The sequence below is a fragment of the Hyaena hyaena genome, unplaced genomic scaffold (assembly GCF_003009895.1).
Source record: "Hyaena hyaena isolate Hyena2069 unplaced genomic scaffold, ASM300989v1 scaffold_317, whole genome shotgun sequence".
NCBI classification, from domain to species: domain Eukaryota; kingdom Metazoa; phylum Chordata; class Mammalia; order Carnivora; family Hyaenidae; genus Hyaena; species Hyaena hyaena.
Window position 1 is genome coordinate 476366 of NW_024080950.1, and position 18709 is coordinate 495074.

The 18709-nt window shown below is 38.1% G+C and overlaps 1 protein-coding gene across 2 annotated transcripts in view; it reads left to right on the forward strand.

The window, feature by feature from the left end:
- CERS6 (ceramide synthase 6) overlaps positions 1-18709 on the forward strand; it is a 321027-nt gene that overhangs the window by 168503 nt on the left and 133815 nt on the right. For both annotated transcript variants that reach the window (XM_039248790.1, XM_039248791.1), the window contains exon 4: positions 13114-13171. In XM_039248790.1, coding sequence (XP_039104721.1) covers positions 13114-13171 — 58 coding nt within the window. The remainder of the gene's footprint in view (positions 1-13113; positions 13172-18709) is intronic.

The window sequence follows — 18709 nt, forward strand, 5'->3', positions numbered from 1 at the left end:
GTTTCTTGTTTTCTAAGTGTGGCTCGGCAGTTGGTGCAGAATACTCTGTAGTAGTAGCTGGTGCAAGAGATTATGTTGCTGCTTCAAAGTAGACACTCCCTCTCCCCACATCCCCATGCTCACAGTGAAAAGACGGCCCTTATTAATTAAAACGGGAGGTGTTGGGGCACCTGGGTGGCTCAGTCAGTTGAACATCCGACTTCAGCTCAGGTCACGATCACGGTTTGTGGGTTTGAGCCCCGCCTGGGGCTCTGTGCTGACAGCTCAGAGCCTGGAGCCTGCTTCAGATTCTATGTCTCTCTCTCTCTCTCTCTCTCTGCCCCTTCCCTGCTCACGCTCTGTCTTACTCTGTCTCTCAAAAATAAGTAAATGTAAAAAAAATTTTTTTTTAAACAGGAGGTGTTGCCAGATGAATTTAGCTGGTGTGTGGCCCGCTTGCTATTCTTTCAATCAGTGCCTAACTCACGTGATGTCAACCAGCAGTTTCACTGTGCATGTTGTAACTGGGTTCAGTTTTGTGAAATAGCTCATGCTTCTATGCAGGAGTGCATTTTGAGTGACTTTTTTGGGAGAAACCTCAGTGATGACAGATTGTTAGCCTGATTATGTCTTTTCCTCTAAAAGAGGAAGGAGCAAGAACAGCCTCCTCTGAAGCAGAAGACAGTAGGTCAGAAGTTTACATATCTGTATTTGTTTCTGAATGGAAGGTCCTTGACACTCACGGATTTAACTTTTATTCATACATACATATACACATACATGGACATATATGTATATTTACATAATATACATGGGTATATGCATATATATGTATACACATATACACATACATAAGCATCTATAATCTGCATGTACAAATATATTTTTCACAGACAACTAAAAGTCCAGGAGGAGAATGTGGCAGAGAATGGGTTGGAGAAGCTCGGGAATGAGAGGTAGGTGGGCATGGGCAGAAAAAAAAAAAGAGTAAAGAAAAAAAAGATCCAGGAGGTGAGATAATGATTTTAAATGTTTACATGGGGAGCCTGGTATGTCAGGGCAAATAAATTATCAACAAGGCTAGTCAGCAATCTAGGATTCATGCCTGTCCATCTCTCTCAGTTTTTAATCTTTTCCCCCGCTTCTTATTGAATTCTAACAACCTGATAGGTAGGTAGTTTCGTCCCCAATTTCAGATGAGGAAGCCAAAGACATTTTATACTAGAGTCGTAGGCAGGATTTAGGGGGTAACTCAGGGCTCCACTGATATCCCTGAGAAAGATCTGCTGCTCAGTCCCACATCAGTTACGAGACGTGTAGTAGAGCCTGTGGCAGAAAACTGACACCAAACAGGGCAGTAGAGAAGGTCAAACTCATTTCTTTCTTAAACTCAAAAGCACATACATTTTGAAAACCTAAGTACCACTAGTTCCTGTTTTCTGCTTTCCTGTGCAGTCCCAGCATCAGTGCCGAACAAATGGCCCTTTGTCTTCAGTCTGCTATCGTATAAGAAAAACATCACACGGAGACTATGAACATACTTGACGTTCAAGGAACACATACCATTAGTTTGACTACAGGTGATAATAAACATTTGGCTGTTTTGCCTCAGTCACACTCTTAAGAAGTGTGACGTTTGCAAGTGCATGCTCCAAAGTCATATTGACCCACTTTGTTTTTGGCAACAGGGGAACAATCTTGGGTTTTTTTTTCCTTTTTTTATCCTTATCTGAGATGAGTGTTAGTTGGAAAATGCTTATTTATCTTTTTTGATTTCCGCAAATCATGGCCGCTCAAATTTGAGTGCCAGTGGACTTAAAGCTCACAATTACAAGTTGAGTCTATATTCCAGGGAATCCTAGGAGTAATGAGAGGAATTTTATAAGCGGAATGACCTAACAGAAGTGTAATTTGTACACACAGATTCTTGGCAGTTGTGTCTTGAGCAGATTGGAGGAGGTTGGCCGTGGTGTTGGAAAGACTGACAAGAAGGGGCAAACACCAGCGACGCTGAATTCGGCCTCGCTGCGAGCTTCACAGGAGAGGGCAGCCTGGAGAGAAAAGGGCGGACCCCAGTATACAATTGGAGAAAGAAGTAAATTATCATTTAACTGCTAATAGAACTTATGAACACTGCATAAGAAAAAAATCCCAAAGTAGTTAAATCTAAGAAACTGAACCCAGTAGATTTAGAACTAAATATAAAGTACATATGATATCTGAACTATTTCCAATGGCAATTTAGTCCTAAAAGTACAAATGTAATGATAGGAAAAGAGTACAATCCATTATATGCTATGAAAAGGATGCTTAGGGTGAGGCCGGAAAGAACAGGTCGTTCATGGTTTCCCGGCGTGGCAGAAGGAAAAGACATAGTCATTTAATGTTTTTAATGAGCCTAATTCTTTTTCACACTATCTTTTCTATAATGAAATATTTTAAAACACAGAGACTAATGAAACAAGGACCCACTCAGCTCTCTCCAATCCTGTTTTAAATGATTAAAATATTACAGAAGCAGCTGAATCTCCCTGTATCCCCCTTCTGTGTTCTCTACCCTCCAGAGGTAATCTCTGTCCTGAATTTGGTGTTTCTATTTCCTTCTTTATGTTTATGGTACATGTATATGTGTATGGATGCACATGTACATGAATATATATTCATGAGATATATAGCATTGTTTGCAAATTACTAAACTTTACATAGTACTTAATTTGCTCTGTGAATCAGTGAGTTAGTGAAGAGTGTTCCAGTCAAATTAAGCTCACATTTGACCTGAGAATGAAAAGTGAATAGATTTGACCTACTTCCGACATCACTGTCTTTGCACTGATACCTGTTGCTTCTCAAACAGAAACAGCTGCGCCTTCAGCAAATGAAGAAAACATTTGGAGTTACAGAGTAAATTATTGATAGAAGTAGAAATAATTTCAGGAAAACTTTGCTTTGAGGCTAAAACCCAAGTCTGTGTAATCAGTCTCTGGGATGAATAACATTTTTTCTCCTAAGTAGGTTATTTCTTTGGACTTCTAAACTAAGGAAAGTTTGAAAACTATCTTGGGCATTTAGATTGTATCTCAGACATTCCCCCAAAATGGCAATTTTTATCTCACCTCTATTTAATTCTTTAAGATCCATGTTTTCTAAGCTGGCCAATTTACTTTTCTACCCAGTTGATGAACATATCTATTGTACCCAAGCAATAAATAAGTATCCCAGTCATATCTTGAAAAGAGAATACTGACCAAAATATCATGTTACATCTTTTTGAAAACATGTTCTCAGATGAAACCTATCCATTAACTAAGTCTTAGGTCTATCCCTCACTCACTTCAAGATACTGAACCCTGAAGGTAGAGAAAACCAGTCCTTGGAGAGAGGCACTTGGGCTAAAAGCCGATGGAACAAGAAAGAAATACTTGTCTGCATCATTAACATGATTCAGTGATACCATGGGGCACCTGGGTGGCTCATCTGGTTAAGCGCTGAATTCCCCTCAGGTCATAATCTCATGGTTTGTGGGTTCAAGACCACATCAGGCTCTGTGCTGACAGCTCAGAGCCTGGAGGCTGCTTTGGATTTTGTGTGTGTCTCTCTCTCTGCCTCTCCCCTGCTCATGGTCTGTCTGTGTCTCTCAAAAATAATGTTAAAAAAAAATTTAAGGGGTGCCTGGGTGGCTTAGTCGGTTAAGCGTCCAACTTTCGCTTAGGTCATGATCTCGCGGTTCGTGGGTTCGAGCCCCGCATCGGGCTCTGTGCTGACTGCCAGCTCAGAGCCTGGAGCCAGTTTCAGAGTCTGTGTCTCCCTCTCTCTTTGACCCTCCCCTGCTCACGCTGCCTCTCTCTCTCCTAGAAATAAATAAAATATATAAAAAAAATTTTTTTAAATATGATTCAGTGATGCCTGATGGCTTTGTTAGACTTACTAATGCATACTAATCAAAGGTTATTTTGTTCTGTAAACCAAAAAATCCAGCCAACCAACCAGTCACCCAAACAGAATTATGAAGACTTTGAAAAAAATTTAGGTGTTGGTTTAATTTGTGAAATTCCATATCTGTACGCCAGTGAATATTATTCTGCCTCTTCACAGAATAGGCTGTATATCAGGTATCTGCTGAGTATTTTCTGAAACTTATGGTGTGGTCATCCATTCCCAGTCTTGGTTTTATGGCCACAGGGCCACAAGACACACAGGTGAAGGAGATCGAGTGTGAAGAATGGAGAAACCTGTTTTATTTCACCAAGTTACCTGAGAATGTAGGGGAGTTATGCAGTTCTCTGGACCCAGTGTTCTCATCTGTAGAATATGGGTGTGAATGAACTCCTGGGGGTCCCTACCTAGTTGTTAAGAACAACCCAAGATTCAAGGAAATAAAAACTGGGGATGGAGACCTCTGATTTGTGCACACAGAAATAAACCAGTGTTACAGTGAAATACCCGTTAGACCAAATGCTTGGCTTCGGTAAGCTGTTTCCCACTAGGGTAAGCAGCATGCATTCATTCACAACACTGACTCTAACTAGGATTCTGGCTAAGTCATTTCACTTTGGGCGTGTGCATTACTCAGAAAAAAGGAAGAGACAACAGAGAAAGTCTTATTTGTCCTCTGCCTTTGCATGGAAAAAGAGCTAAAATGGAGGTGGCAGCTGTCAGTAATTCCCCTGATTTTGTGTTAATGTGATAAGAGAGTGTGAGCTGTGGAGGAAAGTTACTCCAATAAAAAATACCTTTTATTGTAATATTTGTATTAAAGGAAAGAGGTAATATTTAGTAGTGAGAAGCATGGAATCAATCTGCCTGGATTCAAAACCAAGTTCACCACTTGCTAACTGTATTTTTAGGCAAGTTACCTTAATCTGCTCTCCTTATCTGTAAGACGGAAGTGATAGGCGCATCTGCCCCATATGGTTCTCATAAAAGGTAAATGAGTTAGTACATACAGAACTCTTAATGATGGTACCAGGCATAAAGGAAGTGCACAAGAAATGCTGGCTGTTGTTTGATAAAAGTAATAGGTGATCCTTGAAGAAAACTGAGTAAGTAGGAATGCTGTTCACTTCATAAGGAAAACTTGCTGTTAAGCTTGAAACCACAATTACTCCACTTCAAAACTTTGTGGAAGTGAATATGTCAGATACAATACAGAAACCCCTTTTCTAGAAGTCCAAATGTACTTGCCCAGAGAAGTGATAAAATCCAAATATGTTTGTGTCGTAGCTGTGTTTGTATCTTAGGAAAGTCATCAGCTCTGAATTTTTAGTAGAAAAACAAGAATTTAATCTACTTTGTGTTTCCATGTAAAAGAGTGAGTTTATGTATTTTAAAGTATCAAAATAATAAAGTCTATACTAATTTATATTCTGCTCATTTATCATAATTTTACTTCATTTGTAATGATTTGCAAGTTATAGGGGTAGTGATTTATATTAAATCTTAAATTTTATGGAAGAAAAGACATAGGCCCTACTTCGTTTCTTTTAATATATTTGATAAGAAATATATTTTTTGTATTGTTCACATGATGGGACAGCTAAAATGAAAAATGTCTCAAAAATAATGAAATCTTAGGGCACCTGGCTGCCTCAGTTGGTTAAGCATCCGACTTTGGGTAAAGTCATTATCTCAAAGTTTGTGGGTTCGAGCCCCATATCAGGTTCTGTGCTAACAACTTGAAGCCTGGAGCCTCCTTTGGATTCTGTGTCTCCTTCTTTCTCTGCCCCTCCTCCACTCACACTTGCTCTCTCTCTGTCTCTCTCTCTCTGTCTCTCTGTCTCTTTCTCTGTCTCTCAAAAATTAATGAACATTAAAATTTTTTTAAAAATAATGAATTCCATTTCATAATTAAGGGAGCTATATGCTATTTTTTTGTGCTCTGTATCCTAGTTTGGCACTCAATAACAATATTTTTCATTATTTACACTATTCCAGAATTGACTCTTTGATTCCAAATTCCTACTATGTTGATCATTTAAAAAATCGCATTAGCAGTATTTGGCACATCTTCCCACCTTCTTATTTATATTTTGCAAAGTTCCTAGAAATAAGTAACATTGGATTGTGAACTATTTTGGTTAAAATAAACTTAAAAGTAAATAAGTAAAAGGAGTACCTATAACTTTAATAAAAATGCAGATGTCAGTTTAGGAGCTGTTCCTTGCAAAACACTATGTTTGCTGTTAGAAATACAGAGATAAATAAAGCTCAGTTTTACCTACTTGGAAGTCACAACCAAGTCAGATGTTTGTGGCAGTAATCAAAGATGAGGTAAAGAGGTAAAGAACACACCATCAGACACAGTGCCTTCAGTGCTGCAACATTCAGAAAAGGTGGTAGTATTTGACCTAAATCCTGAAGGAGGGATAGTATTTCATGCAGCAGGTAGAGAAGGTGATTGGCTAAAATGGAGAATGACCCTTGGGTAATAACTGTTGACTTCAGCTGACAAGCTCACTGTTAATGTAGCTACCCTGGTATTGAGGGAAAACAAAAAACAAAACACCAGTGGAGTCCTATCTCCAGTTTTGCAAGCAGTTGATTTCTATTCATCAGGACAAAAACTATTCTTATTATGTGGTGTCCGTTAATGTCACCTTCGTTAAAAACGCCATTTTAGCCGAATACATGGTCTTCAGGTTTCAGGAGTGTATAGTCAGGAAGAGGTAGCGTAGCCTCATGATGAAGGGCTCGAACACTGGAGCCAACCAGCCTAGTGTTCAATCTTGGCTCTCTCCCTAATTAGCTGTGTGACCCTCAGAAATTTAGTAAACCACCCTGTACTTGTTTCCTCATCTAAAAAAAGGGAATTGGGGGTGGGTGGGGTGATGTTAATAGTACCTACATAGTTGTTTGGAATTGCTTCACTAATGACTTTTTATTTGTAAAGTACTTAGAACAGCTCCTGGAGTAGAGGAAGTACACCATAACTGTAAGCAAAATGGCCCCACATGCCTGCCTTGCTCTGTCTTGGATGGTGTGCTGAGGTGAGCTGTGGGGGGCCGCTCTAGATGTTTTCCCTGCTTCTTCCTCCTATAGATGAGGATTCTGGTGCCATTCGTGACACCTGGCAGCAAGACACAAGATGTCAATGCTCTGATTCCCTGCTTTTATGGCACATTTTATTAGTCTTGATTTTAACAAAGAACCCTTTCAGCCTTGTTGTGTAAGGACAATAAACTAGATTCAGTGGGTGGTAGTTTTTACTAGCTTTCCATTCTAATGTTCAGGTTTGATGGATATAAAAGGTTTCCATGTCCAAACAAATGAAGTGGAACACATTGACTTCTCGAGGCAAAAGAAGTGCCCTGTAATTCCGTGGAATTTGAAAGGGGACTTTAGAGGCAGTGCTGCACTAGACTGGTGTCCTGGTTTTGCACTTAGCAACAGTGTGGCCCTGGGCAAGTTAATCCCTAGGCTGTTGTGCCCAATAGAAGTTGCTATGTAGCAGAGTCATTTATTTGTCCGGACTCTTTCTGGTCTCGTGTGATGCTTCTGAGCATCCTCCACTGACAGCTTAGGATCCAGCCTTTGGTTCTGCTAATCAGGCTGACACATACCTTCTGCTTTCTAGTCTCCAGAATGGGATGGCTGGTCTCACTCCTCTTTTTTGTGTCCTTGGGAGTTGATACTTAACAAAAATTTGTCTTCTGCCCATTTAGTGCTACATTCATAAAAAACACAGAGGTAAATTTATGCATTCAATTTACCATCCTTAACCAGGCTTTAAGTGTTTAAAAAAAACCTTCTTTAACTGTATTTTTATTATTACCATAACAACACTATCTTTTGAAATTTCTCTGTAAGAATGAGTTTAATGCTTCCCTTCTCCAAACACCTGCTTTCAATAATAAAATGTAAGGATTTATCCCCTGGTTATTATTAAATATTTTATATTAATTACACTGTCTCTTAAGAGCAATAGCATTTACTTTGGCAGTGAAATTTAGAGCAATTATTTGTGTTGCTAACCATAGACCTTTTATTCTAAAATTAGGCTTTTTTAATTTTTAATTTTTATTTATATCTTGATGGGTTGGAATTAACCTAAGTAATTCTTTAGTAACGGTTAATATGTAAAGTATGTTCAGAGCCTTTGAATATGTGAGACTACTTTCCCTATTCCTTCACAAGTAAAAGACAGTTTGGCTGCTGGTGGCTATTACTGACTGAATCTCTCTTTCTTCTGTAGGTTAAAAATACAGAGAGGAGAGGCACCAGGGTGGCTCAGTCAGTTAAGCGAGGATTTCAGCTCCAGTCATGATCTCAGGGTTGTGAGTTCAAGCATCATATCGGGCTCTCTACTGTCAGCTAAGAGCTCGCTTGGGATCCACCTTCAACCTCTGTCGCTCTGCCCCTCCCCCATGCTCACTCTCTCTCAAAAGCAAATAAACATTTTAAAAAGTTTACAAAAAAGAAATATAAAGGGGAAATTTAAAGCCAACTGGACCCTGTTCCTTTGATGGTGGCTTACTTTCATTTGATATTTGTGAATTACTTTTGCTTTTATCCCTGATACTGAAGTTTTGGGGTTTTTTGTTATTTTTTTCTTAAATCTTAACCCTAGGATTCAAAACTTTTTTCAGAATGTGGCTTTGAATTGAGATCAGGTGGAACACAATTTAGTCCTCTTTTTTTTTTCAGCTCTGATTCTGTTATTTTACTGTCTTTGATTATTCTATTTCAGTTCTTCAGGTGTGTTTTCTCAGAAACAACTATAATTAGACTTGATTTTTCTGGTCCTTCAGATCTCAAGTCTTCTTTCATCTATTGGTTCTTTTCTCTAGCCATATGGGGGTGTTTGTCTTCTACATCAATGATTTAATTTTACTTAGGACGCATCTACATTTTTTTCTCTCCCCCCAAGTGGGTAATATTCTTTCACTTCATTTTTAGAATCTCTCTAGTGCTTCTTGATTTTACTTAGAATCCCTTTTTATCTTACCCAGTAGTCCTTTATTGATTTATGGCTTTCTACTTTTGTCTTTAAGGGAATATCTTTTTGTATCTTGTTAACAATGCCAAATACTTTCCTAAAAATTGTATCTGTTCCTTTAGGGAGTCGTTTTTAGGAGACAGGTCTTCCTTTGAAGCTTCAGCTTTTTCCATATTTTTTTTCCATATTTATGTACTACTTCTTGGTAGACCCATGTTGACATTTAGCTCTTGTTTTCATTCCTGAATTTGGCAATATCCATCTAGACTCCCTCACAAAGAAGGTGCTTGGATTGCCCTGGGGTCCACCTTCTGTCTTCTTGTTTGCTAGTAAAAGGCCTCTTATAGATCTCAGACCTTGAGGCTATTGATGTTTACAGGCCCTGGCTCATTTACAGTGGGCTAGAAGAGTCTCTAATAAAGCAGTAATTGCCAATGCCTTGTTCTCTGTACTCTCTGTATGGATTAGTTAAGAACTCCAACCCCAAGAATATAGTACCACCATAGATCATCTTGTCTCTAAATCTGTTTTTCTGCATTTAAAACTCCAGGGTGCTAAGTATTTCTCCTTTTTCCCCACTTACATTTTGAAATAGCAGTCACTCACCCATGGGGGGTGGGGGAAGATAGACAGACTCTCCCTGCCTCAAAAAACCTCATTCGTGACCTAGAGCAGTCAAGGTTTCTGACTGATACAGATGGTTGCATTTGTATCTGAGATGGTAGAAAACAGACAAAGGGAGCTACACACAGATTTTCCTACTTCCTTTAAGACTCCTAACTTGTTTATCTCTGCCTTGAATTTTGTTTTTAAAATCTAATTTTATTGTTTTCTGCTGCAGAATTCTCTGATTCTTGCAGTAGGTTAAAGGTTATATCTTTCTTTTTGTGGCTGCATTGCACCTTTATTTTACCTCTTATTTTATCGGTATTTTAGTGGGAGGTTAGAGGAGGCTAGATGTCAGGAGATGGTAGCTAGACACCATTTAAAACTGTAACTTTAATGAAACTACACAAATAAAAAAGTTATGTGTGTGGCAGAATCCTTGAAAATTTTGCTTCCTGCAGATACTTTGTGGGAATAAACTCTGCCTCGTAAATATTCATCGCAAGTTGTTATTCAAATGATAGAGGCATTGGTGTCCTGTATTAGAACCTGTGTCTTATGAAAACCAGGTCATTTTAGGGAAGAAATAAAATGTAGGTACAATAAGTGATTATAAGAATTCCAATGACTTCCATAAAGTTTTTATTATACATAAAAATTGCCTGATCACTGCCTGCTCACAGAAGAGTTTTAGAGCTGAAACAGCTGTTATAAATCATTTAACCTGGGAGTTGCAAATTCACTTGTCTTCAGGACCAGAAAAGTGACTTGCATATGCATGAAGTAGGTTGGTTTAATATATCGGGGAGTAGAAGGGACTAGAGAAAAGTGGAGATTACTTATGCCACCACATCCTTGGGCCATATACCAAAACAGTATACTATAAACTCCCTCAATAATAGATTTGTCCAAAGCTAGAAGATTCGGTGCATTTTTTTTAATTAAAAATTTTTTTTAATATTTTATTTATTTTTGAGAGAGAGACAGAGCACGAGCAGGGGAGGGACAGAGAGAGAGGGAGACACAGAATCTAAAGCAGGCTCCAGCATCTGAGCAATCAACACAGGGCCCAACACGAGACTCACACTCAACAAACCATGAGATCATAACCTGAACCAAAGTCGGATGCTCAACTGACTGGGCCACACAGGTACCCCAAAGATTCAGTGCATCTTAACCAGAACCAGCTACATAATTTGCAGTGCCCAGTGAAAACAGAATGTAGACCCCCCCCCCCTTCTTCAACAATTATTAAGAATTTCAAGATACTGACAGCAGAACATTAAACCAAGCATGGGACCCTATGGTGGCTGCACAAGTTACATGGTCTTGAAGCCATTCCTGGTCTTCACTTCTGATCTAGAATTTTTACATTCAGACAGAAAGAAACATACAGACACTTCATCCACAACCACCAAAAATCAATAATGGAGATGTGGCCAAAATTAAATCCTTGACTTCGATGCTGCAGCAAGTGAACCACTTTTAGTTATAAAAAGGCTTTTGTATGAGACTTGAGACCCATCACCTTTCTATATTGTTTGGAAGTTTTCATTGAATTATTATACTGCTTTCCATCAGTTTTTGTTGTTCCTTCCTGAATTCAGGTTTTATGAATTATTAGTTGGAGATTTTCAACCCTAAAGTTCAAAGCTCTTCTCTAAATGTTAGCTCTGATTTGAATTCCAGAATGTTTAAACGGTCAGTCAGTCTGGGAATGAAAGTCTGAGGGACACTTGTGTCTGCTGTTGGGTCTTAACTCAGCTCTCAGAGGCCCCCTACCATTATTCTTTTCCTCTTACCTGAAGAAGCTGTTGTTTTTCCAGAATATTTTGTCCAGAATTTGAATCATCACCTGAAAACATAGCTTGCGAACACGTAAAGCAATCTTCTGCCTCCTGACAGATTGAAGTTGACTAGTCCCTTTCTCATCTTGTCATTTGTGATCATTTATAACTTGTACTACTAACAACATAGTACTACTAACAACATAACCTCGGGAATGCTATTTAGTGAAATTTAGCCAGCTTTTAAAGGCATAGCTATTCATACCCAAAAAAACACAAGAAATAACAGGGAGGGGGACAAAACATAAGAGACTCTTAAATATGGAGAACAAACGGAAGGTTATTGGAGAGGTTGTGGGAAGGGGGCTGAGCTAAATGGGAAAGGGGCATTAAGGCATCTACTCCTGAAATCATGGTTGCACTGAAACCATTGTTAACTAACTTGAATGTAAATTTAAAAAAATAAATTAAATTAAAAAAATAAATAAATGCAAAATACAAAAAATAAAATTGGGAATTGGGGTACTAGGGCAAGAGGTTTTTTTTTTTTTTGTAGTAATCATATATACATATAATATATAACTTGTATTAAGTCTTTATATTTCCGGAAAGTTTTGGTATATATTTTTAAAATTTCAGTTACTCACCTTTAAGCACTTCAGTGTAAATCCCCTAAAAACAAGGACATTCTCCGAGGTAGACCTTAATACAATCCCCCCACTCAATAAATTTAACATTTATATAACATTAATGTATAAGATTCATATTCGGTGTTTTCCATTGTCCCAATAATTTTTTCCAATAAGTTTTGATATTTTTAACAAACACCTTCTAATCTATTATCTGTTTATTATCTTTTAAGACCACATCACAGAATCTAATTTTGTTATGAGATGCATTACTTTTCTTTCTAAAGCGAGGTTTTGAAAGTCTTATTTAGAAGTTTTTGGCTATCCCCAAATTGCAAAGGTATCTTTCATCAATTTCCTCTCTTAGCTTTATAGTTTCACCTTTCAAATTTAGGTCTTACACCTCAGTGTGGTACATTTTTGTATAGAGTAAAAAATAAGAGCTTCAACTTTTTCCCCCCACAAACATTACCACTGTCTACATAAAGTCTTACATTTTAAGAAAAACATTGAATCATTTAAAATTGAAAGGGACCAATTTTTTTTTCCCTCACTGAACATCTAATTAGCAGCTAGATGTACAGTTTGGAGTGGTATAAGGTAGTCATTAACATTTGTATATCAGAAGGATGATTTAGATGCCAAACAGCTTCCTGTAGCAACATCGCAAAGGTATCCTAAGTATTTGTTGAAAGATGAAAAAAATCTTACCTGATCTAAAAATACTCAGGATTTTTTAATTTTTAAAACAAGTATGAGCTTCAGTTAATTTCACGTATTAATATCTGAATTAGGCAAGGAATTCATATCAATCTTATGTATCTTTATATTGTTGAAGTATATCCCTTCATGAATGATTAACAAGAGGAAATTCATAAGTTGGAGAAAGAAAAGATGAACAAATGGGTAAAGACAGTAACTGAGTGAAAAATTTTTAATGAATTATTAATATTTAAGATTTTTTAGTAAGCCATACACCTGAGTATATATGTTCAGCTAACACAGAAATTACTCATTAAGCTTAATCCCTGCTTGGAGTGGTGTGTGTGTGTGTGTGTGTGTGTGTGTGTGTGTGTGTGTAACAAATTCAAGGGACTTTTTTTTATTAACATATGTCAGAATACTGTGCTGTGAAATATATAAACTGAATGTCATAGAATTTTTTGTTTAACTTCTACAGGTGGAGATTTTCATTTCACCTTTATGTATTTATCTATGGAGTCCGGTTCCTGAAAAAGGTAGGATCTGCCAAGTTACTTTATGTAATTCTTATGTAACTGTAAGCCTGTATCTCATTTTTTCAATGTGTAACGGTAGTAATATTTTAAACAATCATAACAGGCTTCCTAAAAATATTTGTGCATTTTTCTTTGACTTACAAAAATATCTGTGATTTATTCTTCTATGGTAAATACTTTTTTAGGTAGATACCAAAAATGTCTTTGAAAGTAATTTATTTTGGGGCACCTGAGTGGCTCAATTGATTAAGCATCCGACTTTTGCTCAGGTCATGATCTCAGGGTTCCTGGGTTTGAGCCCAACATGGGGCTCTGTGCTGACAGCTCAGAGCCTGGAGCCTGCTTCAGATTCTGTGGCTTCCTCTCTCTCTGCCCCTCCCCCACTCACCCTCTGTCTGTCTCTGTCTCCCAAAAAGAAATAAGAATATTAAAAAATATATAAAAAGAAAATAATTTATTTTTCCAGTGAAAGATGTTGCAAGTCCTCTGATCACTGTAGTTGGTTACTTCTTATTTACGGGAACTGGGAGCCTTATAAAATCCTTTTGATGCTTTGAAAGAAGTTAAGAGTTTCCATTTCACACAGCTTGAAAAAATCAGTTGTTACAACATGAGTTACCACTATAATCTTTACCAACAGAAATTATGTTTTAGTGGCTTGCATAGCTGTTAACAAGGCAACACCAGCTGCTGGTGGAAAATTGAGTTCCTTTTGTAGATTGTGTTTCCCCTGGTGCTCTTTTGCTATTCCTGCATAAACTGAGGCATCTTTATCTATGGAAGTAACTCTTCCAGGCTGCCATGGCCTTTTTCCTGGCAATTTTGATCCTGAATGGCACTACTAACAAGTTAGGCTGCTTAAATTCAAGTCTCATGAAGACTTAGCTTCTCTTAATCACGTGCATACTAACAATACTAGTATTGCAGAAAGTTGGAAATTATTTTTAAAAAAATTATAGTGTTAAGCTTTAAAGTAAAATCAATGTTATCTTTATTTAGTAGAGAATTTTTTCCAAAGTGGGCATTGTGCCAAGTGTCATGTCTTACTAGTACATTTTCATGTAAATATTGATGTGAAAATTTGCAAATGTGTTTTTATTTTAAAGTCTGAGTTATCAGTGTCTGCCTGCAGTAAATTCTATTATAAATAGTTGGTTGTTTCTCAACATCATATTTTCCTAGAGGGATTATTCTTTCTACTTGTTGTCTTTTCCTTTAGAAACTATACATATTTTTCACTTAATGAGGCTACATGGCCAAAAGACCATTTGAGTAGATTTTAAAGGATGAAGCTGTCTGTAGGCTGTCTGAATATGAACAAATTCTCAACTGAGGTACAGAAACGAGGTGGCAATGGCTATTTTGGAAACCCACTGTTCTGGTTTTCAAATTTACTCGTGTAGAGAGAAGAAAGAATGATTTAGGGCTCCTGTGCTCACAACTCCACTACCTTGGAAGAGGAAATAGCTTTGGATGGAATTTCAGTTGACAAGGGAAAGTTGTGTTTCATGGAAATGTCAAGTTGCTGAGGTCAAGGTTTGGAATTCATGTTGGGTTCTGGGAGTGAAGGGCTTTGACGGTAAGCAAGGAAAGATGGTGAGAACTAGGAGCACTTGTGTGCCCTTTTCCCTCCATCTGTGGGGGCATGGTCTCTTTTAGTCGATCTACAGCAAGCCTGGCCATCTGTCATCAGAACAGGAAGCACTTTGACATGTAGCTCTGCTTCTCTCAGTCCCCAAACAGACTGAAGAGAACAAGAATAGCTTTTATCCCCCAGCCCTCCCTGGCTCTGTAGAAGGCAATAAGGGGACTTGTCAGTGAAATGTTTGCTTAGAAGTTGCTTTTCCATAAACTACCCCAGTTCCCTATCAGCCTGCCTCTAGTTATATCAAGTACTTAAAAAATGAGAAGAGAACTAGATGTTGCTCTTCTTGTAAAATTATTTGCTTTTAGGGTTTCGTCCTCTAAGAAGCTCTTGGTTTTGGTTGAGTCTCTAGTTTAATATCCATCCTAATATGTGCTGGAAATGTGTACATAGAATCCATGTGACCAAACCAGCCCTTCCATGTGAAGGACTTCATAATCCATTTTGTCCAACCGTCTTACTTTACAGCTGGGGAAGCAGAAATCCTGAGAGGGTAGGGAGCATTTCAGAGGTCACACAATTAGTTTATTAAGAGTTGAATCTGAAATGAAACATGCACAGCTGCCTCTTAATCTAGTACTTTCCCCTTGTACTAGCTTGCCCTAACTTACAGCATGATTTCCAGATGACTTCCGTCTTTGGTTAAGTTAGCAAACTTGACCTCATGTAATCATTGTTCCATTTATAGAACTTTAAATACTTACTCAAATGGATATTTAAAATACATCTTCCAGTAACTTTTTTGGAATAGGCAGTGTATTTGGTATCTAACACAAGAGGAAAAATATATATATTGACAGCATCAGAAATAATCAAAACAAGGTAATTCAAATTTTCACAACACTCTAAACATTTTAAATAAAATGGCAGAGCAGTGGACAAATTTTAGGAGGTGAGAGGCCATAGCTGCTTCTTACTCCGTGCATTAAACATGTTGATTCTTACTTGGGCTGTTAGAAAAATGCTGAACAGCTTGGCACTATCCAGTATTCTTCTACCTTTGGGTCAAATGAACCTGAAGCAAATTGGTAAGTGCTGGCACCCTAGACTCCTGTGCCACTGGGCTTTTTGTGCCCTGACTACTTTGCCTAAGATATAAACCTTCTATTTCCACCATGAGGGCCTTATCCTGCTGTTCTGGACAAGGCAGACTGTGGTTTCAAATTACACCCTACTTTCAAAGTCAGAAAGCTGGAAAGCCCATGTTCTTACTCCAACCAGCAAGAAGATTTTTCTTTAAAGAAAGTCAAGAATTAAAAACTAAAATGATGAGTTTTAGTTCCTTCCACAAAAGCCATCATATCACACCTACTAAATAATTACATCTCCAGATATTTGGGGATTTAATAGAAATAAAGCCTCTGATAAAGCACATGGTGGTAGTGTGGTACCCTAGAGTATTAAGCAGACTTGGAATGATATTATCATTATCATCTATGGCATTATATCATAGTGCTTGCAGTTGATATGTAAATGTATCTTTGGAGCAATATACAGGCTGACTTCTTGCATGAGTTGAGTGACCATACAAGCTATCTTAGGATCCTAGGCAGTTACCTCCCCCTCATACTCAAAATGACCCAGTTTGGGCAATAAACTATTCATTCACATATGAATAGTACTAGAATAATGAAATCATTGGCCCAATATTTTAAAAATTTCTAGACACCCCTAAACTCTGTGTGTATGTGTGTGTTCATTTCTACAAATCAACAAAATGTCTTCTGTAGTTTCATGATGAGAAACAAAAGAATGAGCCTTATGTTTTATAGTGATATGATAATGCTCAGGTATGCATATGCTATATTGCTATATATTTTCTGCTTTCCCAACTTAGAACCCCCTTTATAGATAGCACTCTGACCACGAAGCAGACTCTAGAAGTATTATAGACAGGTTAGTGAACTATTAGGTAAAGTTATAGCTAAGTTAGTAGGAAATATTTAAATAGTGGAAAGATAAGCCTGTCTCAATAGTCTGCTCCTGTAATTGCCAGACATAAGCACTTTACCCATAAATATGATTGGCAGAGACAAGTACTTTTTTAAATTTATTTCTAGGAGAGAGAGAGAGAGAGAGACAGCGTGAGCAGGGGAGGGTCAGAGAGAGAGGGAGTCACAGACTGAAACAGGCTCCAGGCTCTGAACTGGCAGTCAGCACAAAGCCCGACGTGGGGCCTGAACCCACGAACCACAAGATCATGACCTAAGCGAAAGTCAGACGCTCAACTGACTAAGCCACCCAGGCGCCCCAGACAAGTACTTTTTAAATTTTTTATATTTATTTTTATTTTTTAGCTATTTTGTTTTTAGAGAGTGGAAGAGAGAGCATGAACAGGGAATAGCAGCAGAGGGAGAGGGAGAGAGAGTCTTAAGCAGACTCCACACCCAGCACAGAGCCCAACAAGGGACCCCATCTCACTACCGTGAGATCTTGACCTGAACAGAAAACAAGAGTGGGACACTTAACCGACTGAGCCACCCAGATTCCCCAAAGACAAGTAATTTTTAAAAGAAAACAGACACATGAAATGATGCTCAGCATCCCTCCTCATCAGGGAAATACAAATCAAAACCACACTGAGATACCACCTCACGCCAGTCAGAGTGGCTAAAATGAGCAAATCAGAGAACTCTAGATGCTGGCGAGGATGTGGAGAAACGGGCACCCTCCTCCACTGTTGGTGGGAATGTAAACTGGTACAGCCCCTCTGGAAAACAGTGTGGAGGTTCCTCAGGAAACTAACAGTAGAACTCCCTTATGACCCAGCAATAGCACTGCTAGGAATTTACCCAAGGGATACAGCAATGCTGAGGCATAGGAGCACATGGACCCCAATGTTCATAGCAGCACTCTCCACAATAGCTAAAACATGGAAAGAACCTAAGTGTCCATCAACAGATGAATGGATCAAGAAGATGTGGTTTGTCTATACCATGGAATACTGCATGGCAATGAGAAACAATGAAATCTGGCCATGTGTAGCAACATGGATGGACCTTGAGGGTGTTATGATGAGTGAAATAAGTCAGGCAGAGAAGGACAAATATCATATGTTTGCACGTATAGGAGGATTAGGAGGAACTTGACGGAGGAACAAGGGGGAGAAGAAGGGGGGAAATGGTGGGGGAAAGGGAGAGAGGCAAACCATGAGAGACTCTTGAATGCTGACAAAAACTGAGGACTGATGGATGTGGGGGGGAGGGGGGGATGGGCATGGAGGAGGACATTTGTGGGGATGAGCCCTGAGTGTTATGTGGAAACTAATTTGACAATAAACTATTTGTAAAAAAATAATAATAATAAAAAATAAAAGAAAACTTCGAATTAGTTCAAGTAGTCTGAAATTCTACCACACAATGTACTCATACAAATTAACACATTTTCCTAAGTCCTGAAAGAAACCACATTCAAGCCTTAAAAAAATAGAGTAAGCTATCTCTTATTTACCATTACCTTTTTTTCTCCTTTGTAGATGGAAGTTTGTATTGGGTGGAGTTCTTTGAATATTTTTCTTTGAGTTTCTTTCATTATTAAAAAAAAATAATAGTGTCACAGAAAGGCAGTGTAGAGATGTATGCAACTAGGATTTAGGTAAATATTTTTTCTTATAATCTACATGTTAGGCTAATGTATATCCAACTTTTTGATCATATGGTACATTTTATATCCATTTTGTACATATGCACATATATTATTAGAATAGAAGTGAGTCAAATATACCTTTACCTAACTTTTGTGTCAGTCAGGGCCCCATTATGAGACAGAAAACACAGGAGTCATTAGGAGTGACTATAATATAAAGAATCATTGACTGGGAGAACCACTAAGACTGGTGTTACTTGTGTTACTCCAAGTAATTGATCTGCTATTTGCTACCAGTCTGCAATGAG